We start from the raw sequence: 13,253 nt of genomic DNA, 5'->3' as shown, positions 1-13,253 counted from the left end.
TTAGCTGCAAAAATGGACAGCGTACACCATCACCGTTTACAGGATGTAGGCATCACTGGCTTGATGAGAAGGTATTGCCCATCCTTAAATTACACAGAAGACAGTTAAGAGTCAACCACCTTGCTGTGGGTCTGTAGTCACACGTAGGCCAGACCAAGTAAGGATGGCAGATTTCCTTCCCTAAAGTGCATTAGTGAACCAGATGGGTTTTTCTGCAATTGTTCCATGGTCATCATTAGACTCTTATTTTCAGACTATTATTGAATTCAAGTTCCACCATCTGCTACAATTGGACGGCTAACACCAATGCAGCTAGATGGGATGAATGACACCTAAAATATTTTATTTTCTATCATTTGAGGTTACCATGTGTGAACAGTTCAGTCATATATTTGCAGAACCAATTTTTAAAAATAATTCTGCTACATTCTAAAAGTGAGCTTTCAACTAGCTATGCTATATGCATCATTTAAAATCTAAATAGAAATGTTAAAGGAACATAGTAATTACTCAGGATTGAACAAAACAGCTTAAAACACTGAGTAAAGAAGTTATATGTCTAATGACTGTATAAAGTCTTCAATATGTGACTTTGATTCCTCTTAAAGTGATTTTAGTTGTCAAACAAAATCAAAGCAGATTGTACAAGGACTTTAGAAGCGTCACAGTGCTCCCATTGGTTGACAAGTTTTATTTTGCATGGTCAGAAGTTTCTGTACACAAGATAATATACAAATGAGAACTCAAGGCAGTTTACAAATATCAATAATAACGAGTCTAGAAGCATATTTTGCAATTTGGATATCGCAGCTGAGCAATTCAAAATTACATCTCTGAGCAGATCAGCTTTTATCGAAAGAGGATATCTTATCCAAGTTAAAGGGAAATAGAAATAACATAAACTTCCAGGATGAGACTGCATAAAGAATTAATTTCATTTGCCCAGCATGTCCCATGTAATCAATGAATCACTTTCTGATAGTCACTTAGTAAATCATCACATCCTAAAATCAAGTGTTTGGATGTCCTTATTCATTTTAACGTCTTCATTTGGATCAATTACGTGGCAATACTGGGAATGTTATATTCTCAGACCACAAGCATATTGCATTTCATTGAATGTTTAAAATAATCCTTCCTTCATTGGTCCATACCTGTTTTGGATAATAGGATGTCATAGATCTGAACTTCAGAAATTAAACAGTGTTGTAAAGTTGCAAGGTAAATATCATTCTGGACTTATTGTGTCTCAAATATAGTTAGTATATAAATTCACACCCATGAAGTAGTCAAAATTGCACTGAGTTTAACAACAGAGGTATATGAGTTGCAGAACAGATTACAGGCACCTAATAGCATATATATAAGATATATACACTGAAAAAACATCTTGATTCAAATCCAATGTTATATTTTAACAACAAGATTCTATCAATAGATCTAAGACAAAAAGTGCTATCACTTTGTTTAAAATTCAATGACAGTCTCAAAAAGAATATGTAATAGGCTATATACAAACGTAACAGAGAGGAACATCAATATAACAACTAGCTGTACTTGTGGTTCTAAAATACACTGCCAGTTCATGTAAACATTAAACACAGATCTATTAATTGGTCAGGAATACAATGACAGGGCAATAAATGCTCCCAGCTGATATCATGGAGAAATGCAGGAAGACATGGCATTAAAACCACTTTTGTGAGTTGAATTTTCAAACAGCAGCTTAAAATGACACTTGGCAATGTTGTCTGCACGTGAAATATATGATATCAGTATCAGTCCATGGTTGTTACCTTATTAAAAGTGCTTCACCTTTTAAAAATTAATCAAGTTCAGGTTACATACTTTTCACTCATCTGCCTTGATGGCTTTAAGCACTCAATGCATTGCCCTTATTGCAAATGAACGATGAAGGACAAATCCTAGTGTCTCACATTGACTCGGATTCCATCAGCTGTTCTGTGCACTTGATGGTGATGTCTCGTACTTTCTGAAACTTGATCTTTTAAAGGATCCCCTTAAAGTAGAAAGAAAAGTGAAGAATATTGTGTAACTTGTGGTGCATCAGGGAACATTACGATAAAACAGGAACACCACATGATTCTTTTTCCAGTTGAGATCCTACTCATTAATGCAACGTTTTCCCTTTCTCTGTGAAATACATTGGCTCAACCTGAGTTTTTTCTGACGGTGCTACTTTATCTAAGTGGTAGATACCTGACACCAGACAGTGGGTGCTCAGAGTCAAACTGAACCATCAGGGGATCTCACTGAGAGGCTTTCCAGACTAACTGGCTCTATTCTGTGAGGTTTTGAGCAAGTTGCCATACATTGATGCACTTTGAGATTTGGGATAACAAATCCCTGGCACTCATAGAGGCTGTGGAGCTTAAAACAATACAATGGGAACAATGGATGCTCTGTAAACTCTGAGAATGTTGGAGATTCTGTAAAATGATGTTCTGCTACTTAATGGGAAAGTGAAGATGTACCGACTTCATCTGCCGTCTCACATGCCAGCTATGAAGGAGCCTCCTGTCTCAAAGTGGAGTTTCCCACTGAGTACAGAGCAAGATTATACGTTGTATAACAACTCCTTTAAAAATAGCAAATGCTTCAAAAACTAGGTGTTTAACTTCTGTAAGAAAAAAAAACTAAATATTTGGGCACAATTCAGAATCAAAGAACTTTATCTGGAATATTGAACTCTTTAACAAAATATACGGCTGAGGTTTCACGTTCCTCGACCCAGTTCAAATGCAGGATGGTTTTCTTGGAAAGAAACCCCCAGTCTACCTTCATCAGAAAGCTCAACGGCTCCTGTTGAAAATTCTGCCTGAATTACAAACCCAGAGAGGGAAATTCTGCGGCTTGGAGTTGCAGTATCGCCAGAGAGCCCCTAGTGTACCAGATGGAGGGTCACTGGTTGGAAAAGTAGATGTTGTTGTTGTGGTTCTGTTCGCCGAGCTGGGAATTTGTGTTGCAGACGTTTCGTCCCCTGTCTAGGTGACATCCTCAGTGTTTGGGAGCCTCCTGTGAAGCGCTTCTGTGGTGTTTCCTCCGGCATTTATAGTGGCCTGTCCCTGCCGCTTCCACTTGTCAGTTTCAGCTTTCCGCTGTAGTGGCCGGTATATTGGGTCCAGGTTGATGGAGTTTGTGGATGAGTGCCATGCTTCTAGGAATTCCCTGGCTGTTCTTTGTTTGGCTTGTCCTATAATGGTAGTGTTGTCCCAGTCGAATTCATGTTGCTTGTCGTCTGCGTGTGTGGCTACTAAGGATAGCTGGTCGTGGCGTTTCGTGGTTAGTTGATGTTCATGGATGCGGATCGTTAGCTGTCTTCCTGTTTGTCCTATGTAGTGTTTTGTGCAGTCCTTGCATGGGATTTTGTACACTACATTAGTTTTGCTCATGCTGGGTATCGGGTCCTTCATTCTGGTGAGTTGTTGTTAGGGGGCAGTGGCTAGGTTCTGTGGTTGGAGATCGTACGGAGAGTCAGCAGGGGGGTTGTGCACAATGTTCCTTCTCCACACAATACTGACAGCCTACCCCCACTGGATGGTCTGATTCCTTCTTGTGCTGGGACCCCTGTTGTTTGTAATATACACAAATGATTCGGAGGAGAACGTAGGTGGCTTCATTAATAAATTTGTGGGTGACACAAAGAATGGGGAAGCTGCGGATAGTGAAGAGTATTGCCTGAGGATACAGCAGGACATAAATGGGCTGGTGAATTGGGCAGAGAAATGGTTTAATCCAGACAAATGCAAGGTGATGAATCTTGGAAGATCTAATGGAGAACAGAAGTACATAGTAAATGGAAGAGCTCTCAGAAGCATCAACATGTGGAGGGATCTAGACGTGAGGTCCACACTTTCTTGAAAGTGGCAACACAAGTGGATAAGGTTATCATGAAGGCACATGGTATACTTACCTTCATCAGTCAGGACATAGAGAATAAAAATTGGAAAGTCATGATGCAGCTGTATAGAACTTTAGTGATGTCACATTTGGAATATAATGTACAGTTCTGGTCACTACACCATCAGAAGGATGTGGAGATTTTGGAGAGGATACAGAAACAGGACGTTGCCTGGTTTGGAGAGTGTTAGCCATGAGGAGAGATTGGACAAACTTGTTTTTCTTTCAGTTGAATGTCAGATGCTGAGGGGAGACATGACTGAAGTTTACAAAATTATGAGAGGTATGGATAGAATGGATAGTCAGAATGTTTTTCCAGGGGACATAGGTTTAAGTTAAAAGGTAGTAAAGTTTTAAGGAGACATGAGAGGCAAGGTTTATACACAGAGGGTGGTAAGTCCCTGGAATGTGCTGCCAGTGGAGGTATTAGAGGCAGATACAACAGCAACATTTAAAAGTCATCTTGACAGATTTAGGAATAGACATGAATAGAGGGATATGGACAGCATAGAACCAATGGTTTGGAGCTTATAAAGGTGTCATGGGTCCGCACAGGCTTGTTGGGCCAAAGGGCCTGTTCCTACGATGTACTGTACTTTGCTCTGTCTCACCTGGAATTGACGCAATTGCAGCCTCACTGGATCAAGTCCTTTTGTGGTTGGCCATTGACCCTGACTGGCAGTGGGACAGGGTGGTTGACCATTGGCCCTGACTGGCAGTGGGACAGGGTGGTCAGGCATTGGCCCTGACTGGCAGTGGGACAGGGTGGTTGACCATTGACTCTGACTGGCAGTGGGACAGGGTGGCCGGCCATTGACCCTGACTGTAGTGGGACAGGGTGATTAACTAATGACCCCCTTGCCCAGAACTAATTTCTGAGGCAATGAAGTGGCTTGATTAATAAATTTGTGGACGACACAAAGACCGGGGAAGCTACAGATAGTGAGGAGTATTCCCATCCCAAGATGTCTGATTATCTGATCCTCACACATCCTTGCTGTCCCTTCTTGGAATGGAAACATTCTCATTACAATCACTCTATTTGTTACTAAGGAATAAAACTGCAGGGTTTGGATCTTACTTGCTCTCTCTGTGGATTTTAACCACTGGTTTATACAGGTCTGGGATCTTGCGCCCAATCATTGGTCTTAGGTTCTCCTTCAATTTGTTGTAATTCTTCTTCAGTTCTTGTTGATATTCCTTTTGGTCAGTGGCAATCAGCCCTTTGTTCTTCTCCACAGCCTCACCACATCTGGACAGAAAAGACAACATTAGTAAAGACCTAAAAATTGCTGGAAAAGCTCAGCAGGTCTGGCAGCATCTGTGGAGAGAAATAAGAGTCAATGTTTCAGGTCAAATGACCCTTCCTCAGATCTGGTGAAGACCCATTCAGTGAAAATCAGTAATTCATCAGTGACCGTAGCATTACTTTATTTAATTCTCCAGTCAGGGTCAATTACTGTTTGCATTCTTCAGACACACCCTCTAATTTAGGTTAAATATTCCTTTTTACTTTCAACTTGAACATTTTTTTTTGTTAGTCATTTATTTCTTCTCCTTTAGCTTGGAAGATAAGATGTTCCCTACAGTAATCCTATTTTCTCATCACCACTCATGGTGTGCAGAGACCTCTCTCAGACTCTCCCTTGCTCTATCCTTTTGGTAACTCAGTGTAAAGTAACAACATACACCACACACACACACACGGGAAAATTCCTGCCACTTAACATTGGAATAGTGGGGCTTAGCAACATACCATTACAGCCCATGAGAGGGTGGTAGCAGCAAAGAATTAAGAAGGAAATGGAGATTTATTGCCAGGGTGTTGGAATTCAAAAGTAGGAAAGTTTTGCTACAGGGAATCTCTCTGTTTCTAAGGTGTATGGTTACCTTCCCTTTGCTCCACCCTTACTATAGAGTATACAGGATGTCAGTGAGGCCTCACCGGGAGCTCAGTGCACAGTTCTGATCCCTGCATGTAATAAAGGATGCACTGGCATAGGAGGCAGTTCACAAGAGATTCATTTGACTGATTCCTGGGATGAACACGTTTGAACTTCATCATTGAAAAGAATGAAGGTGATTTTATTGAAACATGCAATGGGACTTGATAGGGTAGGCATTGAGAAGATGTTTCCACAAATGGGGGAGTTGTGAACTATGGGATATTGAGATAGAATAAGGGGACACTCATTTGAAACTCAGATACAAAGCAAATGTGAATGTCTGAAATTCTCTATCGCCAGTTGTGGCAGCTACATCACTGGAAGTATTCAAAGAGGAGGGAGATAGACCTTTGAAGTATCAGGGAATTGAGGGCTATGAGGAGCTAGCATGAAAGAGAAGACAAGGCCTGAGACAGAGCAATCACAATCTTGTCAAAGACTTGAGGGGCTGAATTATCTACTCTTGCTTGAATAGTGAGGAGGGCAGAGGGTAAACAGCCAGGTGTTACACCTTCAGCGATAGCAAGAGAAGGTGCCGTGGGGCTCAGTTGCAATGTGTAGGTTGTGTTAATCACTGAGTCCATGTCTCAAACTGGGGAGCGGGGGGTGGAGGGGGGAGCATCTGGACTCAGGATGAGTCTGCCTTCTTGAACCACTGCAGTCCAACTACTCTGGGTTAACCCACAATCCAGCGACAGTGAAGGAACGGCGATATGTTTCCAAGCCAGGATGGCAAGTGGCTTGGTGGGGAAGTAGCAGGGGGTGGTGTTTCAATGTATCTGCTCCTTTTGTCGTTCTAGTTGGATATTATCGTAGGTTTGGAAGGTGCTCTCCGAGGATCATTGGTGAATTTCTTGGTGAGTGCCAGACTGAATTTAACATAGATGGGGACAATGGGTGAATTCATACTGAAACCTCCCAAAGTAGCCAACAGAAATCCATCACTGTGACAACATCTGTAAGTGTGTACAAGAGTGAGAGAGAGAGAGAGAGAGAAAGACACATAAAACAAGGAGCTGGGCCTCTTTTCAGAACTCTTCAGATGCTTCTCCAACCATAAACCATTCCTCACCTGTGTTTTTGTAACCTCACCAGCAAGGCCATCAGCAGCAAATGGGAGGGTGGTTGGAGAGGCAGCTGGCAAGGTCAGTAGCTGGGGTGAGAAGGTCCCTGGGGGGGTGGGCACTGCCAATAGCTGGGTTCAAGGTGAGTTCTGCCGGCTGGCTTCAGGAATTAGTGTCAGGGGAGTGTGGAGGAAGGGGCGTATGGAAGACAAAAACAGCTCTGCAGCTTGGGGAGGCTGCAAGAGGGAACAAGGAAGCAGGGTACTTCCAGTAAGGATTCTATTCCATTCTCCCTGTTCCTCCATCTTTGATGTATCTGTTTTGATGATGCCAACTTCTATGGCATGGGTGATCTGAAATGTCCACCTTTTTCCTCAACCAAGGATTCCCTCATAATGTCGCTAACAGAACCCTCAGCCGAGTTGGGCCATCCCCTGCACTTTGGCCCTCACTCCCTCTCTTCCCTCCCACAACAGCAATAGGGTCTCCCTTGGCCTCACCCATCACACATATTCCCCACCCCACCCTTAACAGCATTCCTCAGGAACAGGTTGGTCAGGGACACCCTGGTCTAATTTTCTTTCATTCCTAAACCTCCACACTGCCCCCACACCCCCACCCCACTCCAACCCACACACACACACAGACACACACACACGTACACTGAGCCCCACAGCACCTTCTCTTGCTATCGCTGAAGGTGTAACACCTGGCTGTTTACCCTCTGCCCTCCTCACTATTCAAGCTGCCAATACACCTTCCAGGAGAACACCTTCCACTTCACTCAAATTACTCTATTGTATTTGCTGCTCACAATGTGGTCTCTTCTGCAGAGTGGTGAAACTGTGGAAGGAATTGCCACAGAGGGCTGTGGAGGCCAAGTCATTGAGTGTATTTAAGACAGACATAGAGAGGTTTTTGATTAGTAAGGAGGTCAAGGGTTATGGGGTTGAGAAACATATCAGCTATGATCGAATAGTGGAACAGACTCATTGGACCGTACGGCCAAATTCTGTTCCTATATTTTATACTCTTATAATATTCAAAGGGAAACACATTAAAATAACAGAAGGAAATGAAACCACACTTTGTGAACAACCCAATTTTCTGAGTAATACTATCAGGCCTTTCAAGGGCAAGCTTTAATGCACAGTCACTGAGTGACTCCATATCAAAAATAACACAAATGACAAAAGATGGAGGAGGTTTAAGTGCAGCAAAAACACAAGAACAATTTGGGAAAATTGAAAAAGGCACAGGCTTTTCATCTTGGGAGTCTGTTCTGCCATTTACTGAGATCATGCTGATCTGTGACCTAACTCCACATACCTGCCTTTGGCACACATCCCTAAATACCTTTGGTAAACAAAAATCTATCTCAGATTTAAAATTAACAACTGATCGGCATCCACTGGTGTGTGTGGTAGAGAGTTCTAAACCTCTCCCACCCTGTGTGTGGAAGTGCTTCCTAACATCTCTCGTAGAATCACAGAATCCCTACAGTATGGGACAGGCCATTCAGCCCATTGAGTCCAAACTGACTCTCTAGACTCAGCTCCCACTCTCCTTAATGGCCCTAATTCTCAGGCTATGCTCTCTAATTCTGGAATCCCTAAATAGTGGAAATTGTCTGTCTTTATCAAGCCGTCTTTCCATTGGCTGAGCTGCAATGCCTGTTTCTATACCTATTTAATCCTGTGTGGGAACATTGTTTTGTGTTTTTGCTTTATTCCTCTTTCAATTGATAACTTTCTCTCTTTTCCTTTGACAAGGATATGGTCTTAAGGAAATCAGATGCCCTCTAGCATTCCACCTCAGATGATCATTATTCAGGTGAAATCTTTGACATTATAGAACTCTTCTGCCTTGTCTTTTTCTGGTGTGTGTACTTCAAGCATAAGTCATTAAATACACTGGTCAGTTTTCTCTCTGTAATCAGGCTGTGGGGTCAAATGTAACACTTTAATTGCTACACCCGCTGAAGTCAATAAACCTGGTACTGAGTGGGATCATAGCTGAAAATGTGTTGCTGGAAAAGCGCAGCAGGTCAGGCAGCATCCAAGGAACAGGAGAATCGCGTTTCAGGCATAAGCCCTTCCTCAGGAATTTGATTCTCCTGTTCCTTGGATGCTGCCTGACCTGCTGCGCTTTTCCAGCAACACATTTTCAGCTCTGATCTCCAGCATCTGCAGTCCTCACTTTCGCCCCACTGCGTGAGATCATACTGAGCATTTTTCAGATCTACACTGCTCATTCATTAATCGGAATACTTTGCTCTATCTTTAAAGATTTCCACTTTTACAGGTTCAGCAAATAATTCATCCTCTATTTCACGTAACTTACCGCATGATAAACTCTTTGAAGCATAACCTTAATTTATTGTGATGTCTGAAGAGCTTTGAATCTTCTGGAATTTCCGCCAGAAATACTTGTGCTACTTCTAATGGACCCTGTAACAAGTGGATAAAACTGACATCAGACACTGGGAAACAACAATGCTGCCTTGGTTACTGTGTTAAGACCACTGACAAAGTAACGTACTAAGACAATCTATTTTCATCTCTGCAATATCACTCAACTCCAACCCTGCCTCAGCTCATTTGCTGCTGAAAATACATTTGAACCATGACCAAATGTAGGCAACTTGGCCTAGAGAGTTCTTCACCATTTGATAGGAGCATGGGCCGATCTGATTGTGGCTTGACCTTTATATCCCTTTCCATCCCAATACTTTTTACTTCCTCAGCAATCAAGAAACTATTTAACTCAGTCCTGAAAATATTCCCCGTCTCTACTGGTCTGTAGGAAAGAGAGTTCCACAGGCTAACGATCATCTGAGAGAATAAGAAATCTCCACAACTGTGTCTTAAGTGGAGAATCCTAATTTTTAATAGGGTTCTAGAAGTGTTCTAATCTCTTCCAGTATCCACTCTGTCAAAATCTCTGAGGATTTTAGATGTTTCAATAACTTCACCTCACATCTTTTTAAACTCCACAGCCCAACCTGTCCAATGTTTAGAGTCATAGAGATGTACAGCACGGAAACAGGCCCTTTGGTCCATCTTGTCCATGCCGACCAGATATCCCAACCCAATCTAGTCCCACCTGCCAGCACCCGGCCCATAACCATTCAAACCCTTCCTATTCATATACCCATCCAAATGCCTCTTAAATGTTGCAATTGTACCAGCCTCCACCACATCCTCTGGTTTTCCAGCTCTAGAATAGCCTGCTCTTTGATTGATTTTAGACTGTGTTGCTCCAAAAAACTGTTCCAAAAACAGTTTATAAACTCATCTTCCAAGCCACCTTTATTTAATCAATGTATAGATTAAAATCAACATGATTATGATTGTAGCTTCCTCACAAGTCCTCATCAATTCATTCTGAGTACCCTGTCCTATGGTATATTTACTATTATGGTAGGGTGTGGCTATAAAATACTCCCCCAAGTGACTCCTTACCCTTGCTACTTTGTCTCTATCCAAACAAATTTAATACCTTGATGTTTAGAATCAAGCTTATTTCTCAATATTATACTGATGTTTTTGTTAATTACGACCCAATCAACTTTTCAAGCTTCCTCAGTCAAAGCCTTGGTCACCTTTTATCTATTTCTCTGCAATGGCTATTAGATCATAAATGCTTATTTCCATTAACTATTGACAATTCATCCAATGTGTTATGAGTGTTATGTCCATTCAGATAAAGATGCCATATTCCCAGAGAACAATAAAGCTGCTCTCTCATGAGAGACAGATAGAGAGACAGAGAGCGAGAGATAGAGAGACAGAGAGCGAGAGAGAGAGAGATAGAGAGAGAGAGAAAGAACATTCTGCACTGCAAACTGTCCAGCCAACAGGCCACCTTCCCATTCAGATACAGAACCTTTGATTCTATTGTTTTGCTTTTCTTGTAGACAGGGGCGATATCTACTGGTGCACTGTTACATTTGGGTGTTTTGCCCCTTCCTCCAACACTGATTATTATTCCCTTCACTTCATTGGCTTTGGTCCTTTCTCTTTACCATATTTTCCCTCACATGTTGCCCCACCATCACTAATTAGTTTAAAATTATCTCTATCACTCCAGTTACACAATTTACCAGAACACTTTGCACAGTTCAGGTGAGGACAGCCCCAATAATCTAGCTCCAACTTTCTGTACCTAGCTATGGCTCTACATTTGACTGTTCCAGTCTTGCCTGGCCTCCCACATTCTATCCTCTATAAACTTGAGGTCATCATAAACCTTGCTACTATTGCCTTTACTTGCTCCACATCCAGCTCACTGTACCCTCCTTATACTCAATGATCTCCATGGGATCTTGCTTTTCCTCCAATTTAAATCCCTAACCTTGTTTGCAATTTCCTCACTTTCCCAAATCCCCATTGAGACGAGGGAAGCATAAACTAATGCTACATATCTCTTCTAGCTATTCAATACTTGCTTGGGAAAATGAAGAAGGTGGCCGCTCCATTAATTCCTGGCAATATTTGAGAAAGTTTTACATACATCATTGTTCTTATTTATCCAAAAATGTATCCTGTATCCTGTAAGTACCACTTCATAAATTGATATCGAAATTCACTTTCATTGTTTACATGACTGAATTCCAAAATAATAGTAAAATGTATTTTAAGCAGCTTTCATAGGTAATTTATTAAGCTTCATATGTAAATAGAGTTTGTTCTATTTTGCAATGGAGCTGCTATCTTAATCAGAAGCTGTGAAAAGTTTTTTTCTTTGTAAATCCCAACCCATGCCTACACCACCAACATCACTTCATACTTTGAAAGGAAAAAAGCACGTGTTAGATCTTTAACTACAGAATCACAAGGCTGACATATACAACTTCACAGTAAGGAATCTCAAACTGCTTGATGCAGTACCTGGTTTACAGTAGCTCCCACCGAACCTTGTAGCACCATCTGAAGCATCTTCGGATCTGGAGGTTCCTGTTGAGTTGCAACTGCTAACTCGAGTGTTTTCTTCTGCATATCTTCAATAGCTACCTCAATAGGTGTTAGAATAAACTGCAAAATAAACCAGCTAGGATTATTTCTTTCCAGGCTACAACAACTGAAAAACAGATTTAAATTCTATTCTCAACAGAAGTATACTTCTGAGGCATTGGATGCACCAGATGTCAGAAGTTAAAACCTTAAAGATATTGGGACTTACTATTCACTGCCATTTCAACTAAAAACATTTTCACTCAAGAAACATTTCAGTTGTATTTGCTGATGTCACGGCCTATCTTAATTTTAGCACAGCCCATAGGAATGGACAGGCAGGATTTTGTGTTTATTTCAATAAAATTCATACCTCAGTAAACAGTCTGTAATTCCAAAGTAAACATAACAAGAACAAAGAAAGAAGAAAGAACACTACAGCACAGGAACAGGCCCTTTGGCCCTCCAAACATTGGCTGACACATTTTGTCCTTCCACAATAAAACTGTCTTCGCTTACAGGATCCATATCCCTCTATTCCCTTCCTATTCATGTATTCATCCAGGTGCTGCTTGAATGCTGCTATTGTGTCTGCTTTCACCACCTCCTCTGGCAATGCGTTCTAGGCACTCACCATCCTTTGTGTGAAAAACTTACCTCATACATCTCTTTTAAACTCCATCATCAACAACCCCTACCCCGTGCACCTTGACCCTGTGTCGCCTAGTAATTGACCCTTCCACCCTGGGAAAAAGCCTCATACTTACCACTCTCACCATGCCATTCACAATCTTATAAACTTGTTTTCGGTCACCCCTCCATTTCCTGCGTTTCAGCGAAAACAAACCCAATCTATGCAACTTTCTTCATAACTCAAATCCCCCCACACCAGGCAACATCCTGGTAAACCTTTCTGTACCCTCTCCAAAGCATCCACATCCTTCTGGTAGTGTGGTGACCAGAACTGTAGGCAACATTCCAAGTGTCACCTAATTAAAGTTCTATAAAGCTGCAGCATAACTTGTCTATCCTTATACTCAATGCCCCTTCCAATGAAGGCTAGCATGCCATAAGCCTCTTTTTTACTACCTTACCTACCTGTGCTGCCACCTTCAATGATCTGTGGAGCTGCACACCCAGATCCCCCTGCATTTCAACACTCCTAAGGGTCTGTCATTGACTGTATAATTGCTACCTGTACTTGACCTTCCAAAATGCACCGCCTCACATTTGTCCAGATTAAACTCCATCTGCCATTTTTCTGCCCATGCCTCCAATTGATCTATATCCGGCTATAGACAGCCACGGTGAAAATAATAAACTGCAAATTGTGAAAAGAAAGGGCATTTGGCTGAACAATTTTGCAG

General features: G+C 41.8%; 1 protein-coding gene across 5 annotated transcripts in view; it reads right to left on the bottom strand.

Moving 5' to 3' along the window:
• Positions 1-640: 640 nt before the first annotated feature.
• dock8 (dedicator of cytokinesis 8) overlaps positions 641-13,253 on the bottom strand; it is a 301,292-nt gene continuing 288,679 nt past the window's right edge. For all 5 annotated transcript variants that reach the window (XM_043718191.2, XM_043718205.2, XM_043718201.2 and 2 more), the window contains 4 exons: positions 11,824-11,967; positions 9,275-9,381; positions 5,003-5,173; positions 641-2,020 (listed from right to left, as the gene is read on the bottom strand). In XM_043718191.2, coding sequence (XP_043574126.1) covers positions 1,954-2,020; positions 5,003-5,173; positions 9,275-9,381; positions 11,824-11,967 — 489 coding nt within the window. In that variant the 3' untranslated portion in view covers positions 641-1,953. The remainder of the gene's footprint in view (positions 2,021-5,002; positions 5,174-9,274; positions 9,382-11,823; positions 11,968-13,253) is intronic.

This window comes from Chiloscyllium plagiosum, unplaced genomic scaffold (assembly GCF_037043375.1).
Source record: "Chiloscyllium plagiosum isolate Xiang-an unplaced genomic scaffold, Cpla_swu_hap1 HiC_scaffold_2, whole genome shotgun sequence".
Classification (NCBI taxonomy): domain Eukaryota; kingdom Metazoa; phylum Chordata; class Chondrichthyes; order Orectolobiformes; family Hemiscylliidae; genus Chiloscyllium; species Chiloscyllium plagiosum.
The sequence above is the reverse complement of the archived record's forward strand: the minus strand, read 5'-3'. Positions and strand labels throughout refer to the sequence as shown.